The 21,269-nt window shown below is 38.9% G+C and overlaps 1 protein-coding gene across 1 annotated transcript in view; it reads left to right on the top strand.

Moving 5' to 3' along the window:
* The window catches only part of fbxl17 (F-box and leucine-rich repeat protein 17), a 232,963-nt gene that overhangs the window by 150,799 nt on the left and 60,895 nt on the right, over positions 1–21,269 (top strand). The window contains exon 9 of the mRNA XM_026186347.2: positions 1,100–1,176. Coding sequence (XP_026042132.2) covers positions 1,100–1,176 — 77 coding nt within the window. The remainder of the gene's footprint in view (positions 1–1,099; positions 1,177–21,269) is intronic.

The raw sequence follows: 21,269 nt of genomic DNA, 5'->3' as shown, positions 1-21,269 counted from the left end.
TGGGTCAGTACACATTTTAACAGCTTTGGCTCCACTCAGAAATAAGAATTTCAAAAATATAACACACATTTTAACTTCTCTCTCTAGCACCTGTTTACTCCTTGATTAGTTTGGTGTTATATATATCACACATCAAATGAAATCCATGAACCGGGCAACCTTAAATTCTTCGTGGAGAAAAAAACAAAAGAAATCTATCTTATGCAAGCCGTTATTGTATTTTAAGTCCTTTTTGCTAGATATTAAAGAGGTGCCATGAACAGCACAAAAGGAAAGAAATCTCAGATTCTCACTCATGCTCCTGGACTTTCATGGAGTGCATTTTGGAGTAACCTCCAGTCGCCAGTTCAGATTTGTGTAAAGCAGTTTCTTACAGAATACTAGTACTTCTGTATTTGAGATTTGAAACTCACCTGCAACAGTCAGCTGAACATCACGATTTCTCTCCCACCTCTGTTTTCACACACGAGAGCTGTACAGTATGCATGTGTATGTGCTTCTAGTCTGTTTTGTCTCATAAATTTTCATGAAAGAACACCAGCGTCAAGATCAAAACATTTTCTCCTGAAGGTTAATGGGTCAAATGCGTTGATCAAAATCTACTTGTTGCACGCACTACTCTCATTAGAGACATTTAAAGAGAATCATTTGATACAGATACTCTGATCTTCCCCGTGGCACTCTCTAGTGTATGCTGTCTATCTATCACACACACACACACTCACACACTGTGTTGGTCCTTCGGGATCAGACAGTGGACTGAATGCAGATATGCCTCTTTGAAGTGAGCAGACCTACAACTAATGTGTGTATGAGAGGCACACACATGCACATATTCACACACACACTCTGGCTGTGTTGATGCATACTTCTTTAATCAGATCAGGTATTTAATTATTAATATGTGTGTTAAAAGATGACCCTGCAGCAGTGCTGTTTAACCTTTACTGTGGAATAATCCGACGTGCCTGTGTGCGTGTGCATAATCGAGGATTGCATTGCAGTGTTGCCCTCAAGGAATATTGAAACACAATATACACGACGCAGATGCTTCTGGTGATGTTTTAAACATTTATTGTTTTTCTGTGTCTCTTTGTAGGTGTGTGGAAATCATTGCCAAGGAGGGGAGAAGTTTGAAGGAGCTCTATCTCGTGTCTTGTAAAATTACAGACCACGGTAGGATACTTTCAATCACTGTCCCTTTGTTGCAGTCAACCGCCAACATTATCATCATTTCCATTATTGCCCACATTCACCACTGTGATTCAGGACTCATTTGATTTTACAGCTTTCCTCTTATGAGACTTGTAAACAGTGAAAATATTATTGAAAAGTTTCAAGCAGAAGAAAGCAGTGTTAGCTGGAGCTCTTCTGCACATTTACCAACACTAGAGCTTTACCAGAGATTTACCTTTAAGTAAACTCTTTAAATAAACCGAGAAGCATTACTCGGCAGGCCACTCAATGTCAAACCATGCGGTGGTTACTTGATGGCTGACTTTTGTGAATTCTTATATGAGAGGTTAAATATTGTGCTTTCTGGAGAAATAGTCTTTCAGAGCACATTATATGAGGTATGAAAAGGCTACTCGGGATTTTTATACATTTACTTGTGTTGGTGGATTAGAGTTGTTTGTATTGTCTGATGGGGGACATACATGGTGTTTTCATCCTCAGCATACACTCAGGTGTTATATATCTCTTTTATATCCCTGTAGCATCATCTCCTCTTTTTATTTTGTTTACACTACCTTGCCTCTCTGCTTGATTCCATTCTGCCATATGTTTTGCGGAATATTTGAGTCTTTTCATCAGCTACAGTACAATACACAGTTGGAGTTCGTCGGTACTGAAGCATCAGGAGTGCAATCCTGGTTCTTTGTGTGGCACTGTTTAGTTGTGTTTGTGCGTGTGTGCACCCTTCAAATTGCACAAATGACACTCCCAGCAGCGCAGCCGACTATTTTCTTTGGGTGCCTGCTTTCTCCAATCTACTGTTACTCGAGTCTGAAGGGTTTTTACCACTTATGCTATTTCCTGTTATCTTTGCAGCTCAAAATACCCACAATCTGTATCGTAACAAAAGCCAATATTTGGTGTGATGCATGATAGCCTGAGTTTGATCGTCAAAAAAAGTTTAATTTGACTTTAAGCTGTAATAATTCCCAACCGCAATGGTTTGTCTGTTTTCTTTTGCTTTTATATTATGTTAATTTGTTATTGTTTGAATAATTCATCTATTCAAATTTCCTGTTCGGAATTTCATAAAGGGACTAATGAGATAATAAACTAATGGATGTTCTGCTTGTTTGTCACATGGGGTTCTCTTAGTTTTGATACTTAAATGTGTTAAACTTAAGATAACAAGCCGTCTGTTCTTTTTTTTTTTTTTTTTTTTTGATAGTTAGGCTTTTCACCTGTTGACTTTTAAGTGTTGTTTCTTCAGTTTTCTTTTGTTTTGCAACTCACTGTAGTTTGACTAGCTATTAGAAATTACACAAAAATCTAAGCTGTTGCTTGTTAGTACCATGGTGATTTTTCTATAGTCTATCGAACTTTGGCATTTGATTTTCTTGATGTAAATGCAACGTCTGTGAATTGTTTTTAGCTGGTAATTGTTGTTAAAATGTCTATAAAATGAAACTTTAATATACCCGAGTGTCAAACTGGAACTATAGCGCTTGAAGTTTATCAACACAGTCGAGAGAAACTCATCGGGCTTTGAGATGATTTTCATACATAACAGCACTATTGTTGGATCATGTGGCCCCAAAACACTTGTTTCATTATAAATGGAGAACATGTAAAACAGTGACAAGTGTGGCACCCTGGGCTGACTCCTTGTTTGATTGGTTTTCTTCCATAAAATTTGGAACGTCAACAACAATAAATTATTTCAGGCTTATTGTGTGCAGAAGAACGAGTAGCCCGAACACGCACAGGACAACATCTTGGAATGTGCGATCCACTTGTCTTAATGGATCCAGGATGCTTGGATCCATTGGCAAGCCATTTAATTTTGTTATAAATTGGATTTTAGGCTTTTCCTGTTTGATTTTGCACTTGGAGAAACACCACAGTCAACAATTTATTACTCCGACTCTTGGCTTTTTTCCTGACCGAACTACTTCTATTACATTTGGAAGGCTGCACACTGCCCCACACCACTACAGTTTTCTCTGTTCTCTGCAAAGTAGGGACAAATGATATAGAAAATACTTAATGTTGCCGTCACTAAGCGTTAACCTTCCATAACATAATCATGATTATTTGTGTTGTAGATTGTAGACTCGAATGGTTAATCTCTAACATGAGCTACCATTTGCTAACGATTTCTGTGAATTACACTAACAACAGTCACCTTGACCTTTCTGAACTAGAACCTGAACTGCATTTGCGAGTGAGTGAAACATTATGTAGGCGTGTGTCTACTGGTGTCTGATTAATGACTCCAAAATCACAATAGTACATTAAACCAGGAATGTTCACAGGCGCCCGGTATATATCCCCTTCTCTCTGCTTGTGTCTCTAATCCTTTTGACCAAGATGAATTAGCGATATCTGATCTTCTTCCTTCACTAATGATCCCTCTGGCCCTCTTTGGCTACTGATAGGGTCTGTGTGTTTTTATGTTTGTGTGTACATTTATCTCTTTCCAGGATAGAGATGCCTGTTCTTAGAGCTCTGTACTCTAACACAATGATTGGTGGATTTCCTGCTTCAGCCTCTGAAAAATTAAATCACAGAAATGAGATTTTACATCTGCCAAGCTGGCCCCTGTTTTTTTCCGCCCATCTCCGCGCTAATTATTTTTATTAATGGCTTCTGTGAGTGCATTTGAGATGTCCACAAGCCTCTTACGTTTGAGTGTTCTGTTTTTTCCTCCCAGCTTTTGCTTCCTGTGTGATTTTATAGGAGCTTTGAAAACAGATATAAAAGGAGACAAAAAGACAGGTTTAGATGACAGAAATGAAAAGCTGGCAATATGTAATTTTACTCCCAGTGCAGATGGTTTCAGAGATTATCTTGTGAGGAAGAGGAAGTAAATGGAAAAAGTGAGGATAGAGCATTTTGGGGTAATGATCTTACTGAAAGCCCAGTTAGTGCCATGGAAAGAAAAAATAACTTCCAAATCTTGTGTGGCATTCATCAAAGAACATCGTACTAATTAGCCTAAATAACATTTTGGTTGCAATCAAAGCAGTATAGAGGTTTGTTAAACACCTGGATTGTCTGATTAACATATTTCATATGGTTTGTGATTTTCAGCAACTAACACCTACAACTTATGATTGATGATAAATAATGGGCACTGAAAGATTTTATTAAACATCCTAAAGCGTTCTTTTCAGATTTCCTGTGTCTTGCATTACAAGTGGTTTTCTCTTTGGGATACTTAGTCTTCATACACATGGTCTTTTCAATCTTTTCAGACATTTTTGCTGTTCTCATGTTACTTTTAAAGGGATTAACGGCGAACAGAAAGCTATAATCCTAAACCAATATGAAGAATTTAACAATATGATCCAGGCTAAAAGCTACACATTTGTTGCAGCCAAAGGAAAAAAGGAAAGCTGGCAAAGAAAAAAGTTTACAAGATAGCTTTCATTAAATTAATGTGTTTATATTCTTATTCCTATTCTTATTGTTATTTCAATATTAGCCTCATTCTTTCAGCTGCAACGCTGCCAGTGTTAAAATAATCTTGGGAGCAAGTAAAGACCAAATGAAAAACATATTTCAAACATGTAGGCATGGTTTGTTTGTTGAAATGTTTTATAAAGCTTGCAAGGCTTTTTACAGTTCTGGGATTTACAGTTCACTATGTAAAGGCTATTGAGAGTTCTTGCTGCCAATAGAAAAGAGAAAATGTGTGACTCATTGATGTTCATCAATGGAAGTGAAAGGCTTTAGACAGTGTCTGAAAAACCAGAGACCCTGTCGCTAACCCCCAAGATTCTTGTTGTGCTTTTATGTGTGTTGATCTTGGGTAAAACTTATTTACTTTTAATAGTACGGGTGAATCAAGAAGTTGACGTTAAATAAATTATTTTAAGTTCATTTGCGTATGTTAGTTACCTTGATCCTTGGTACTCATTTGCTGTATTCTCTTGTTCTTGGAGTCGAGTAATCATAATGGGATACATTTAGTGTAACCAAGACTCAAGGCTGTACTCCTTCTAAGCAATTCAGAGTCTTGACCCTCTGTTTAAGAAGGCTTTATCTATAAAGTGCCAATTTCCCATGTTATAGATTTTGTAGAAAAGAAGGGTCAATTAAAGCCACTAGAGATAATGTAAAGGAAGTATTAATAAAAGAGATTATATTAAAAAGCATTTTCTTCTAGCAACTGGAAAGATACAATGTGGTGATTCACTATAGAGCAATGCAGGTGGCTCACAGACAACACATGCCACTTGATTTTTGAACTATTCGCACACATTTTTGTGATTTATATCGTTATCGGGACGATAGATGTCTTAATATCGGGATATGAGATTTTGGTGATATCGCACAGCCCTAATGGACACAATTTCTGTAATTTTGTCTCCGCGCAACAATGATTTGTATTTTAGATTAAATAATCAATGTGATTTAAGTGGAGGCTTTCAGCTTTAAATAATCTTTAATTGGTTTTCAAAAGTATCCCATTCATATTTATACATGATGCTGCATTTTCAAAGGGCAGACACAAGTGGACAATTAACTAACCTGTAATTTCATTAATAGGTTAGTCGTGTTCTGTCAGTATTGAATGGCCAAATAAAAAGATTAAAGACCTAGATTTAATTCCAGCTTTTGAATTTGCATTTGGTATCTCTACACTGGAACTCTCAATGCGAGGTCCAAGGAGACTTTGAAGCAAGTGACCATTTAGACTGAGAGGTCAAAATTATTATTGGAGAGGTAGTTACAACGGGAATGTAAAAAGAAGGAAAGGACTCGCCAGCTCTGCAACACCAACGAGTGTGAAAGACGGTCAGTGATCACAGAATTCTTTCCTTGGTTTTTTTTTTTTTTTTTTTAAAACCCAACATCTGGCAAAATCAAGAAAACTCTGGAGGAGAAAGAGATGTCGTCATAAATGTAAATAGAGAATGTTTACAGCAAGGTGCAAACACCTGGTTAAGCTCTGGAACATGAAGGCAAGATTAGACTTGAATGAATTCTGAAGTGTACAGTTCTTGGATCCAGCCAAATTTTGCAAAACCGATCAGATAACATTTTATAGTGAAAATTGGTAATGACCCACATCATACTGCAAAAGCAACCCAGGAGTTTCTCATGGCAAAGAAACGGGATATTCTTCAATGGCCAAGTCAGTCACCTGATCTCAGCCCAGCGGAGCATGCTTTTCAGTTCCTGAAGACAAAACTGAAGCCAAAAAGACCCACAAACTGAAGGCAGCTTCTGTAAAGGCCTGGCATCTCCAGGGAGGAAACCCAACATTTGGTGATGCCTATTTGTTGTAAATTAAGACAGTCATTGAAAAAGAATCCTTACACTTGAAATTCCCTTAGTTTATCCAATTATTTTAGAGCCTCTGAAAATGTGGACTATATATTAAAATTTGCTGTAATTCCTAAACAGTAAATGTAATACTTTTGTAAACATCTTGAATTCTGCGCTTCAGTCACATCTTGAGTGTTTGATTTTCGTGTACAGATGGAGAGTTGTCATCGTCTTAATACTTATGGACCTAAGTATATATTACAACACCTTTTAAACAAAAAAAACCCAAAGTCCATCTCAGTTCTTTATTCCCATAGGCACACGAATGGCGAAGTCTTGGTTTATCCATTTCCCTTGCTGAATTAAAAGTACCACTATGTCATGGGTTTGAAAGCTGATCCTGATGAGAAAACCCCCTTAGCCACTCTCCCAGTGCTAATCAGATCTCTACACCACCACTTTCTTCCTCATCTGACTGACTCATACACTGGCAGTGGCCCATACTGTATCTTCAACACACCTGGATCGACAGCGATACCGCCTCGTCTGCTCTCTCTCCTGTGCTCATCGCCTTTGTGCTCCTTTTGTTCTTACGCTGTGTGTGTTTTGCATTCGCATGCATTCAATGGTGTCTACGCTGTTAGTGCATGTACATCTGTCTGTGCTTATCTTGTCCCTTGTAGCCCACCTGCATTATCCAAAGACAGAAACAGAGACCTTGGCACCTCCTTTCCTTACATATGGTAATTCTCCTGCTTCACCCGCGCACCTCTCCATGATCCTTTACTTTGTCAGTCGTGGCCTCCTGTGTACATCTGTATGAATACGAGATCGAGCTGTTCACCTGTGGGAGACGGTACAAGTGAGAGGAAAGAAAAGGAGAAGCTTTGGTCTGCTTTTAGAGGACTTCCAGCAGAGCTAGTATAACATTGGGAAGGGGGAGGAATGATTTCAGACTTTCAGAGATGGAAGTCAAATCCTCTTCATTTTTGTGTACACAGTACAGCGTTTGGTGATTCATATATTGAATAATCTAAATATTTCTCAGAAAAATAGTGATTATAGAACAAACTTTTTTTTCTTGCACTGCTGATAGAAAGTGGAAGCTAAAGTGAAGCTTTACGGAAACGTGATTAAATACTCAGCGTTTAAATCGGTTTACTTTCAGCTCAGGTCAATTTGAGGCAAATCGTGCATGTAGAGTAGCCGTCTGACGTCTTCTCTAAAGCAGTGGCCGCTTAGAAATCAAGGATATCGTTATAAATGTTTTGGAAATACTTCATGTGGAAGTGTCTTCTGTCCCTAATAAAAAATCTTGACAGTGACAGCCCATCATCCAGACTTTTGTGATTGTGTTGTGAGGGATTGAGCTACTCAGTTGTGAATTCCATTGTTATGTCCATCTGTATTTACCCATCTGTCAGCTTGTGAGATTATTGTTGTCATTCAGTTTTTAGCGTCTTATTCTCTTATTTGATCACCCCCTTCGTAGCTCTCACATAGTCAACATGCATCCACATTTTTCTCCCCTTTTCTATTTTTTTTTGGGTTGCCTTCAATCCTGTTCCAAGACCAAACCCCTTCCTCCTCTTTTCCCCTCTTATTGCTATTTCCATTCATCTTTCAGCGCTCGCTTTCATCTGAGGTGCTTTACTCTAAACGCGCTGAACGGTGATAGATGGGGCTTGCGTGCTCCTCCCCTTGAGCGGAGGAGTGAAGTATTGCTGTGTGTGCTTCGTTACTGCTGCGTGTGTATATCTTTGCAACTCTGTGCTTGTTTACATGCTTTTGTGTGAGCGTTTGCGTACTTTTAACAGGTTTTCAGTGCCTTTGGGCAAATTTTGATACCCACTCACTCCCTAGAGTATTGTAGTGCTTTTTACAAGGTGAGGTTACTTTGCATGAAAGCACAGAAACTATCTTACTGACGATGAAAATACATCTGATTGTTATCTTCCCCTGTATCGTATGATGAGGCTGTAAGGGTATATTGTTACGCAAGAGTTCTCGTGCTTTTTAAGCTTAATCCAGGTTTAACATGTTATTTTTCTGCACAATTTGTGGTTTTGATTAACTTGTCATAACCTGCAGAACAACACTGGGATCAGTGCATTAAAGAAAAATCATCGTCAGTTGTATTTAAATGTGGCTTTACCTCAGAAGGATACAGTAAAGATATCAAACACTGTTATGCTGACTATTCCTTAGATCACTTATTTCTTTCTTCCTTCTTTCTTTGTCACATCTGTTTCGCTCCGAGAATTAGTTTTCCATGTTTCTTTTTTTAGCTGTTCAGCACCATATATGCCTAAGTGATGTGAAACATAATGTAATGTAAACTTAGATAGTGTAATAGCTTGTTTGCTCCTCTATCTGGCATTCAGTAGGTAAATAACGTAACCCTAAGAGCAGCTGATTAAAATGCGCAGAGCAGTACAGCAGATTTATGTGGGCTGGTAAGGGGAGCGAGTCAATAGACAATCTTTGTCTGTTTTTATCGCCACTGTGCGTGTGTGTGTGTGTCAAGTATGAAACATTTCACGGTTTCTGGGCGTGCAGCTTAGCATGAGTAGAAATCTTGCTATCCCCGATCGCTAGTATACATCTGTATTTTTTTAACCTGAGACTTTTGTTATTTAATGCCTTGGTGTTACACAAACACTGGCAGAGACATTTTTTTTAGCTTGTTAGGTTTATTCAAGTCCACTTTAGAGAACACCAAAAATCAGTATGCTGAAAGCAATTCATTAAACAGTATAAACGTTTTAAATAAATGTTTTAAGTTGTCTGAGAAATGACTGTGGTGTAATTATAATTGAGGCACATACAATTATTTGCATTTACGTTTATACACTTGAGAGAAACAAACTGCTCGGTGATTAGTAAGTGTTAGAAAATCACTGGAGTAGATGGTAACAATGGTTACTGTCTAATGCGTTTCTTTAACATTTAACATGTAAAAATCAGCTCTGCATGTTTGACTCATGTTTGTGTTTAGTTTTTGGGTAATTATCTAGTCTTTGAAATGTTGTTACCTCGTTGTTCTTGGATTCTTAAGGTGCCTTCTGTTTTCTGGTCAGTATAACCTTAACAGGCTGGGCCCGGCAGACGTCACCAGTCAGGGTGCATATCTGAGGGAACTCAGAGAGATGAACTTGATTTAAATTTTTTGACCTCATGGCTTGATTACACAATAGACTTGAAGCACAGGCTGAAAGAAATTGTCATTCTGGAGACAGTTATATGTAGCTCAAGGAAATCCCTGGTATGGCTGAACTTTTTTAGTTAATTTTACCAAGAACAGTATGCAAGGAATTTAAAAGCAGCTCAATGGATCGTGCCCTAGAGACACCAGAGAACAGCGGCTTCCACCGATGCTGTGCCTTACCAGTCCAATAAGAGAACAACTGACATGTCTCTAGTCCTTGGGTCAGCCAGTGACAATTGTAGCTCAGTGTCGGCTGACTTCATTCTTGTCTTGTGTCACAATCACCTCACCTCTTCCTCAATCTGCTTCCGTCCACGGCTCTCGTGGTCCTTACTTGTCTGCTACCACACATGTTCCCAAGACAGTTCCCCGACAGGTTGAAGGCTTGTTTTTTCCTGCTGTTGTGGAGCCTCTGACTTGACAAAGCTTGTTTATGAGTTGACCAACATCTCAAACTGTAAAATACAGTATTAGTATTTTGATCTTTGTTTGTGTGCTTTTGTTTGTTTGTCTGAATAAAATAGTTTTATTACTTTAACGTGCCTGCCTGGAATGCTATATTTATAAGACAAACCGTATCCCATGTCTGAAAAGGGCTATATGGTAAGGATCAAACTCATAACACGGTTTGTTATCTCTGCAACAGTACCTGCACACTGGGGAAAAACAGCGAGGATTATGAGGAGTTCATTAAACTGGACTTACGGCAAGTCCACCTGATTGCTGAAGGATGCTGACATTTGTTCTTTCTTATCAACTGCTAGTGAAAATCATTATTAATTAATCTACCTGTTTGGTTTTATTCATCAGTAAATTATTTAGTTTGTGTTTTGCCAAGAAAAGGTGATGACTTAAAATGCCTTCTTTTAACCAATCAATTGAAAAAACATAAAGTTGCTATGAAAGGGAGCACACCCCTACTTCTACAAAACTAGCACCCCTAAATATGCAAGGCAGCCTTTCTGTAGAGAAAAGAAGAATAACCAGTTTCTCACCAGTTGTGAGTTTGGAAAGTTCATTAGGTAATATACAGGAAAATTGAGACGGTGACAGGTAACGAGGGAGCAGAAACAGCTTGAGAGGCTGGATCTGAACCTCACATGGAGAAGGCATTTAGCTGCATGACTGCTCCTCAAGTGCAGAAGTGCGCTTATATAGGATTCCAATCTACAGATACTCCATAGTCTGAAGTATATAAGTTGAGATTTCCATTTCCTTACATCAGCCTGTGGTGGTATTTGCAGATCGGAGAGCTGCGCAAAGAGGCTGAAATTGAATTAGTTTCCATATATTGTCCTCTTCTCCTCTTTCTCCTGCTAAGCCCTGTGGTCTATCCACTGTTTGCCTTATGGGGTAGAAAAGCGAGGGGGGCTTAAGCTGTGAAGGCTGAAGCTTACGCCGTCGACCATCTTACTGGTCACACACTTTCTCTCTCACACCCACTAACACACGCGTACTCTTGCTTCGGGGATTACAGCCGGGCAAGCCTCGTTTGCATTTACACACACAGACTCGAACGCAATCACACAAGACAGTACACACATATTATAGATGCACTTTTGAGCTTTTGCTAATATCCTCCGTCTCACACACACGTCAGCCAACTTCAGCACACACGCTTTCCTGTAACTTGTGGAGAAAAAAATCCTTAAGCCTCTGCTATTTTAGGCTTAAATCTGTGAAGGGGAAGCACTGAAATGACTTGGACGTATGTGTTTATGTACAGATTTATGCAAATGCATTTGTCCTCTCTGTGTACACAGATGTATGTGTTCCTCTTTATGAGTGAGCGCGAGAGTGTGCGTGGCGCCACAGGATGTAATCATGTATCTATGAGCTGTTGGATGACAATAGTGTTTTCGTTTTTAATAGAGGTAGCCTTAGTAACAATAGGCCCCATGTGTGTTTATGAAGCTTTGATATAAATGGTCCATTTGTTCTTTCTCTATCTCACTCCGACAATCTCTCCCTCTTCCTTTCAGGCCTGCAGTTCCTAATAATAGTACACTTTAACTGTGCCCATGGGACACAATAACACCAAGCTGTGTAAGTGTAGGAGATGTCCCTGTTATTGCTGGCTACAAGGAATTTGTTTATAGAAGTGAAACATTGCATTTTCTTATTTCTCTTATTAGTTTCATTGTGTGTGTCTCTGAGTCTGAAAGTATTTCTCTAGAGGCGGCATCACATCCACTGTGCCATTGCTTCCGAGCAGTACTGATACAACCCGTGGACAGGTGTAAAATGCTCAGTGTTGCTATAATAACTTGGAGGCTCCTGTTTTTTTACTGTGGTTATCACGTTTTATTTTCTTGTTCTTGCCAACTTTCTTCCTCCTCCCTGTCTTGCGCTCTTATTCAGTCTCAATCTCCTCATCTTCCTCCTACTCATCTCTCTCTCTGCTGGGAATGCAGTTGTCCTTTAAGTTATGTGGGCGTTGATGTAAGGTGTTGCCCTGACTTGAGAGGTTTTAATAGTAAAGTACCCTGTTGAGGGTTGTGTAATTAGCTCTAGTTTAGCAGAGCGCTTTAAGAAGATGACAATTTACTGTTCATGAAAGAGGTATTTTGTTTTTCTCTGACATGCTTTTGATCCTGTATTATCGCTTTAGCTGATTTACCTACTTTTTTTTTTTTTTTTGAGAAATGTTTTTTTTCCCTGTTTTTTTGTTTTTTTTTTTTTTTCCCCCTCACCCAGTTGTTGAACCAAGTAACACTGATTTTAGAGTTGTTCAAGCATCGGCATTCAAGGGATGAACCAGAATTGTGTCGGTATGACAGAAATTTAAATAACGTTTTTGTTATTAGCAACCTGTTCCCATTTCTATAGTTGAATCAATGGAAAATGCCAAAGTTAACAGCAGATATAAAAAATGATTAAATAGGAAAAAACCTGACAGGCCTAAAACACTCTGTATTTTCTTAAGAAATAGGGGGAATAAAATCCAGCAAAGACCTGAAACGAGACCCAAGAAACACATCGACCCATCGATGAAGAGTCATCAGAAATGATCACAGTCAAGAAGCCATTCTCAACACAAGAAAACATTGAGAAAAGGCTAAGGTATGTTAGATTTCTCAAGAACAGGACTGAAATCAGAGGCAACAGCTCATATGATGATGAATCCAAACACGGTGGAGGCTCTGTCATGGTTTCAGCCAGGGTGTTGAAGATCTCGTCAATATTGATGGAATTATGAATGTAGATCAATTTTGATCAATACCATCTGGAAAGTGTCTGATTGGTATTGTCTGGAAAGCTTATCTGGATAGAAAAGTGTGGGATCATCTTGACAGAGAATGAATAAAACAGGGAGCCAATATCCAAACAAGAGCTTTGGATGTAATTCAGGAAGCCTGGAGAACTTTTCCTGAAGAGTATTTAAAGAAAGAAATTACAAGAAAGCTTAGCTAAGAGACTTCAGGCTGTGTTGAGTAAAAGATGGTCATATTAAATATTGACTTTTAAGCTTGTTAGAATTGTACAAACTCTGTATTTGCCTCGTATACTGTATTGTCATATATGTTTGCAATGTCTCAATACTTCACTGTACCCATTTCCTATTTTCCTAGTGAAGTACAGTTTCTGGGGATAGGTTAATTGGATAATCCAAATTGCCACTAGGTGTGAATGTGCGAGTGAATGTGAGTGTGAATGGTTGTCTGTCCCTGTGTGTTAACCCTGCGACAGACTGGCGACCTGTCCAGGGTGTACTCCGCCTCTCGCCCTATGACAGCTGGGATTGGCTCCAGCACCCCCCGCGACCCTGAAAAGGATAAGCGCTAGCGAATGGATGGATTGAGTACAGTATAAAGATATACAGTAAGAGTGACTCAAGACTTTTGCACAGTACTGTATTTACAGTTTAACTTCCTAATTGTAACATCTCATCTTACCAGTAGCAAAATATAAAGAGATAAAAGGAATATTGAACAGAACTGAGTTCATCTTATTAGTGTGGCTCTGCACAACATTCCCAGTTTCTCACGTGGCCCCTTGGGAAAATTAATTGCCCATCTCTGCTGTAAATGATTCAGCTGTCCAAGTGAGTGAGCCGTGACCTTTTAGATGCAGTAATACTGCATGTTTAACTAATGTTGTAGCCTCATCATATAAAAATAACCCCAGTTGTCCTTTCCCATTTTTCCAGTATGTTAATTTTTCTTATTTAGTCATACAAAGTCCACTAAGTAAAGGGAAAAAGAAGCACAAGATGTAATACTAAAAGAAAATCTGGATGCCGTTTTTGCTCTAGGCCAAGCTCTTTAATTGAGATGTGTTCTTCACCGTTGAGGCTTAAAAAAATGTTTTTATTCACTTTGAATGTCACTCATCTTTTTCTTGTAGCCTCAGAATAATTTCTTTGAAAAAACTACAATTACCCCAAACGATAACACGAAAACTGTTGTCACTCCTAACACTGTCAAAATAAAAAATAAGTAAATAAATTACTTACAACTTGGCCTACTCAATTTGAATTTCAGTTTCCTAACATGTGATTAGCGACATTTTAATCTGCTGCAAGTCAATAGCAGCATGCTGCTGTTAAGATTGTGTTGGAGTTCAGTTACACTCGACATTACAAACTTTCTTCTTAGAAGGTCACTCACTCCCTCATTTTTCTACATCTGTATATTTGAGAGATAATGCCACTGCTAATCCCTTGCAAGGTCAGTGCTTGTATTGGATGATTATCCCCCACTGTTTATTCATATTTCCTGCCGATGTCATTTCCTCCTGCTGGCTCAGACCTTTGACCTGTCATTTACCTCCCATAGTCGCCATGGTTTACTCCACCTCGGCGGCCACCGTCCGAGAGAACATCCCCGTCTTTATCTCTGTAGGATTCTTCTGCTTACAGGAAGGTTACTGAAGTATCTAAATGTAAAATCTATTTGTACTTAAAGGTCACATTTCATTTGGATTCCTAATATCATCTTTTATTTTGTTTTTTTCTTCTTCTTCTTTTTTTCATTGGCCCCTAAAGTTTTTCATTCCTTTTTTGCCCCCTTTTCTCTGTCCGTGTGATGTCCTCTCATGCTGTTACTTCATTGTTTGACAAATGCATTGTACATCATTCAGCTGACAGAGAATGGCCATAATACATAATGCATTGGCCGTGTTTAAATGGCTCAGCTCATGACTCTTAAATATGTTTCAGCAGCAGTTCTGGCAAAAAGCCACAGTGTCACACCGGGTGCTGGCTATTCCCCCCTCATCATTTGATCAATGGCACTGATAAAAGTAGAGCAAAGCCCCCTGACATTAGACAGAATGTGTGCGTTTGTACATGTTTATATGATAAAAGGCATGTATAATTCACTGCTCTTTATACATAAAAGGAGTGGGAAGTTGCTGTCTTGGCACAAATCGTGATTTACTCCAATACAGCATATGTACTTCATTCAGCATATGCCTGTTTTGTATAATGTTTAGGATTGCATAGGATTCTTCGATTGGCAGTAAGGTTATTCCCTTACCTTGAAGCTAAAAGCACACACTTCCTTAGTGTTTGCCTTCTAACAACCTCTTTCTTATTTGGAAGTTTTCATAAATTCCATCTGGTGTTAGCACAGGGCTTGTTTTAGTTTGTTACCAGTCAAGAATTTTTTTTGTTTATTGTACTTGAATTAAGCCTGCAATGGTTTAAACCTGTTCAGTATTACCTTTGCCAGGATATTAAAGTTTTTTCCAGCATATTACTTTTGTGTAAAACATCTCAAGGCACACATTTTTTTAAAACAGAAAATTAATATTGTTTTCAATTATTTGTTCAAAACAAATCAGGCTGACTATTCAAAGTGACTTCAGGCTACAAATTGAGTAGCCCTGGTTTATGACTTCAGCTTAATGAATGCAAAAACAGATGAAAGGTGATTAAAATCCTGAGGACAAGCTAAAATAGATGATTACCTTTGTGAATTCACTTAAAGTTAATTGAAAATTTTAAATGTGAATTAGGATTTAATATTGCTTTTTGATGTAGCATATATGTTCCTCAGTGTGACAGCTGTACGACACACATTCATACTGGCCCTTGCAGTGACTGTAGAGCAATAAATAATAGTCCAGCACCCAATAGGCACTCGTGTTTTAGACCTCAGTCACACAGGCTTAGAGACCAGTTAATGTCCTCTAGTAACTACCCCTTGCAAGTGGTTTCTGGCAGTCTTAGATGAACTTGTTTACAAAGAGAGGGCTTGTGATTGCTTTGTTCTCTAGCAGATTGCTGGTGTTACCCATAGTTTGCATGGAGGACACCAACTTGTCTGTAAACACTTGCCAACTACTCTCTTAGTAGTAAAACTGTGAAAGCTTTGATGGAAACTGTTTGCATTCAAAATTAAAGTGCACCACTGCACAAACATGTTTCAAAAAACCTTTGATTTTGCAGGTAACTGGTCAGAGAGTAGTTGGCAAGTGAGTACAGACAAGTTGGCATGCAGACCTACAGGCGGGCATGGCAATCAGCTAGCAACCAAAGCAATTACAAGGAGTATTTTTTCCTTGATTCCAAGTGAAATAAGAATTCTCCCATTTACACAGTAACTACTTCATCGTGGTCTCCTTCCTGCCTCTCCACACAACGTTATATTCCTCACACTCTTGTCTCTATCTAGATGTTCTTGTTTGCTACTCAAGTCTGTCCATGCCTCACTTCCTCTTTACATATTCTAATCTTCCTTTTCCCCCCTGCCCTGCTCCTATCCACTCTCCTTCTGTTATCAGTCTGTCCTGTAAAGCTTCATTTACAGAGCAAGCCTAATCAGATGTGTACCAGTGGAGGGCAGTTTGTGAGAGCAGTGTGTGGCCCGATAGATAGGAAGGCTTAACAGAAGGGGAGCGCGTTGTAAGCCCTCAATTATATGCGTGACACCCAGATACAGGAAAGAGACACTTGGGGGGCCTGTTTGCGCTATTGCTCATCTGGGTGTCATTTTTGGTTGTGTGAGGATGGGTTTATATGCATATCATATTGTTCACTGCAGTGTGCATCAAGTGAAAAACTGACTGTGGAGTGGTTTGTCAGCTATGGAGTGAGCACATGCTATTAAAGCGCGTGTGCCTTCTGTTTTAGGCACAATTATTATGAACAGTGAATTTTTTTTTCGCCTTTTTCCAAAACTGACATACATGCCTGTAGGTATCTACTATGTGTGAATATTGTGTAGATGTTTGTGAACGTTTGTCTTTCAGGTGTGAGCATGTTAAGAATCAGTGATTGTGACCAGAGCAGATGTCCTCGTCTCCGTGCTTGTCAATGACACATTCATGTTAAAAAATGAAAACACACTTCAAATTATTACACGTTATAAGAAAATCTTTCCTGAGCATGCATACAGCCATCCCTGGAAAGGCTTAATATACTGTTACTGTCTCCATTTAAACTTGCTAAAACCAGCAGATGATATTCAAGTGTGTTTTTAAGCCTTTAGAAAATAGTGGTTATAATAGACTAAAACTGTAGATAAGGCAGGTTAGTAAAATGTTATTGAAACCTTCATCCACAAGCACTAACCTAAACAAGAGCTCGGTGTGGATGGCAAAAACGGGGCTATGTAGAGGCTGTTCTTTTCCTCGCTATTTTCAAGGCTGTTTAAGGCCTATGGCGAGGCTCTGTAGTGTTGAACCCACGAAGACACCAGAGTGGAATCAGATGAAGTACGAAAAGGTGAGCTCAGGAGAGCAAGTAATGAATTGTGTTTGAACATTTCTGCTGTTAAGGTTCACTGCTTCAAGGCTGCCTACCTCTGCAGATAGAATATTCATCTGTTGAGTTGTCCCACAGAGGCATCAAACCTTTAGCAAAGAATAAAAAAAAGAAAGAGAAAAAGGAGAAAAAACTGTGTAGCTTGACCTTCCTTTTCTGCTTTTCGTGCAGCCTCCAGTACAAAAACCCCCCAAAACAAAAGAGAGCTTTATTTGACAATATCCATATAAAAGTTTTTTTGTTGACCTGTAACATTTGACCATTCTTTGAGGTTTTGCAGTGAAAAGTTGATCACTTGTGTTTCCATTATTAAAAGTATTATGTATTAAATGTCTCAAAGCTAAAGTCAGTCAGTACTTGAAATGGATCGTTATGTGTATTTCCAATGCTTAAGCATTGATGGGTAAAGCCCAGTCACATGTGCCTAGCGACTGGATGGCAACTCCCTGGAAACATGTGGTCACTGGGGAAAAAATGTGTTGTCCCAGACTGGTTGGCGAGTGTTTGCTGGAGGATGTTTACAGTGGCTGGGAAATCAGCCCCCAATCCCCCGGTCATGTTGGTCAGTCTGATCAGAGACACCCCTTGGCAACCACAGGTCTCTAAGAAAAAGTGTGTATTTCCCAAGTGGTTCGGATGTGGTTTCTGGCAGTCGCTAGGTGAAATTTATCAAAACAATTGTATAAAGTGCTGCACCACAAACCTCTTTGCGATTGACTCACTATTGCAGTAGAATTGCATGGAAGGCACCAACTGGTCTTACCGACACTTAACTACTCATCATGTGGTAGCAAATCTGTGAGAAGACCATTCGCCTTCACAGTAAACGCTGTGCTATGTAACATGTTTCAACAGGCACAACTTTTACTTTAAAGGTAAACAGTTGTTTCCTCACACAGTTGTGTGACTGAGGCCTAAATAAACTGATTCCATCCACTCAGAGCCAATAATGCAATTTTTATGAATGAGTACAGGTGGTGCTTTTGTGGCACAAAGATTTTCTGTTATGACATCTCAGGTCACCTGGAGATAATCCTGCCCCCTGATAGGATTACTTGTAAAAATAATTAAGTAAATAGATAAAGCTGATAATACTCGATAAAGCCACATTTTCGAGAGCACCTAAGGAGTTAGTCAGGAACCAAATCTCATCCTCATATTCAGAACTTTTTTGTCGTGCTTTTAAAAATACACAATCTGCTGAGGTTGTTAGTTTAAAATTTTAGTAAGAGTTGTTGATTGGCAAAATAAAGAAGTGTAAAAGTACCCTAGGACTTGTACATTAATAAACCCAGGGAGTTATATAAAATGCATGTGCCAGAATCTATTTTATCATCAACTGTCCACACTCCCAGAAATTACCTCACACATCACTACATCTCTGTTTGACCTTGTGATTCACATGCAGGTCATTAAAACATGTCATTTTGTGTTAGTTTGTTTCATTTCAAGGTGCTGTCTAGCCTAGAGTCTCTGATAGAGAAAGGCCTTGTTTGGTGCTGGTTTAGTTAAACCTTGTAGTGATCAGCCTCAACAGCAGCCTCAGTCGCACAAAGACAGCTTTTCAAGCCCCACGTTTGGCAGGAAACCAGCTATTACAAGGTCAACACTGCCTTTATTACTTCTTATTAGTTTGGATTATACCTCATTGAAATGTTACATAAACACACACCCATATACACGTGCTTACTGAGCTATAAGCTCTCCAGAATTGCACTTGGAAATTCTGCCTCCCACCAATAGACATACCCTGGGGAGCTCAGGTAAACATTAGCTCTCTGTTTTCCTGTTTATTGTTTGGCTATAGGCTGTGACATTTCACTCGCTCATCACAGTTTGCGGGATGAAATTTTCGGTTTTTGTTTGGAAACACTGTCATATGTTTGTAACTAACATTTCAGAGATCTACATGGAAATGCACACAGAGTCAGTGAAGAATGCGCTACAGCAGACGTTAGCAAGGTGTTTCAAGCACTGACTATAATTAAATTGCGTTTCTTAGCTGTAATTGTGGAAGTGTGTTTTCCCCTCCCTTGTCTGTAAAGATTGTGTTTGTGAGACCCAAGGGCACTGATTGTTTAGAGTGTCTCTCCACTCTGTGTGACTCCGCTTTGCCGCAGGTGCTCAAAGTAACCCTATTGGAATGCAGCAAACGTGCCTCCATTGTGGCATAAGATGCATTTTATCGACGCCTATTTTTCCCCACTTCTCCGAGTACAATCATAGCTATTTCTGTGGCCTTGGCGTCTAGCTAATACAATAAGTGTAGACATACAAACTTACACAGAGCCAAAGAAAATGCCCTTTTATTGGAGTGGAGTGAAGCCAGTTTGTTGACAGAATGCATCAAACTGGGGTCTGTTTGTGTCCTTTTTAAAGCAAAAAAAATCTTGTAATGGAGTTTGAAGCATCTCCCTCAATTTTTCTTCTGGTTTTCAGTAAATTATAAGATGAGTCCAAGTAAACAACATGCATAAATACCAGTGCTGTCTTTTTGCAAGAGAAAGATGTACACGTCTATAAAGAAGAAGTAGGTAAATAGGAGTGAATATATAAAATGCTCAGTAGAATATGGCATTTATATTGACAGTCAGACCATGAAATACATCTCTTTTTCACTCCTACACCATCTCCCCCTCTCCTGTTTTCCTCTGTCTTCTCACTTATTATTCACAGACCATAGTCCATTGCTAAGTGCAGGTGAAAAAAGCCATTAAGTCACTGGCTGTGAGGCGTGTGCACCAATTCGTGTGTGTTTGTGTGCGTGTATGTAAAGTGACAGGAAGACAGATCGCTGCCCATTCTGAAACATGACATTCTAATCGCCTTGCATGTTAATTAACAGCCTTTATTGAAATGTTTCTTGTGGCGGGCGACACTGGAGGCTTAATGACTGGAGCGTTCAAGTTATGGCTGTGGAAAGAGATAGGTGTGTGCGAGTTTGTACAGGAATGTGCAGTGAAATGCATAGCAATGAGGAAAATCCCTTAAATGCTCTTCTTGATTCCTACTTCTGGTTCACATTAATCCAGCACTTGTTTGTGCATTTTCTCCTGCTCTTGCAGACTTCTTTTCCTTAATTTTCTTCCCTGAGTGGTAAGGTCGAAAGTGGTTTTGTATCTAAGTGAGTTCAGCGGGTTTTTTTGCTTTCTTTTCTTTTCTTTTTAAAAATCCCAGCAGGGATTTGGTGGTGACACTTGCGAAACAGGCTTAACTGACATTTCGAAAAATATTAAATATCCACCATATGCTCTTACTAGAGACAGCGTGGCAAGTTCTGTGTGTGTGCGTGAGTGTACATGTCATCTGAATGATTGCACATGTGCTCTAAAATAGAAGCACAAACACTGAAATGACTGATAATTCAGTACTGGGACTTTTGAAAGTCTAATTTTAATGAGCACTTTCCTGCTGTTTTAATGGTTTAAAGCACAGCTCTGTAAATTCATAAAATAAACACTTGTAATAGCTGGGGTTAAGGGGTTTGATTTAAGAAGCTTTTAAGGACTTATGTTTACAGTATGTAATCTAGAATGAATTCCACTATAACACTAAACAGTATTAAGATCAGTTTACCTTTGTCTGACACCCCCTGAAAGTTATTAACCATCCTGACATAATAGTTTCATTTAAGTGTATTTTATCCTTGAATTAGGTTCTGTGTTTTTGCACTCTGTTGTCAATATTGCTTAATATTTTCACATAAATGTTCAAAAAATGGCTGAGAATGTCATTTAGAAATCACTCCTACTTCACTTGGCATACAGAGTCATCATGATGGTTCATTGTAATGCAGATTAAACGTTGAGATCCACCAGAAGCTGCATATGCAGTCAATATAATTTTTTTCTGACTAGGTTAAAGCAAATGTCTGTGCAATTTGTACGCTGGGTGTTT

The sequence above is a fragment of the Astatotilapia calliptera genome, chromosome 12, assembly GCF_964374335.1.
Source record: "Astatotilapia calliptera chromosome 12, fAstCal68.1, whole genome shotgun sequence".
NCBI lineage: Eukaryota > Metazoa > Chordata > Actinopteri > Cichliformes > Cichlidae > Astatotilapia > Astatotilapia calliptera.
The sequence above is the reverse complement of the archived record's forward strand: the minus strand, read 5'-3'. Positions and strand labels throughout refer to the sequence as shown.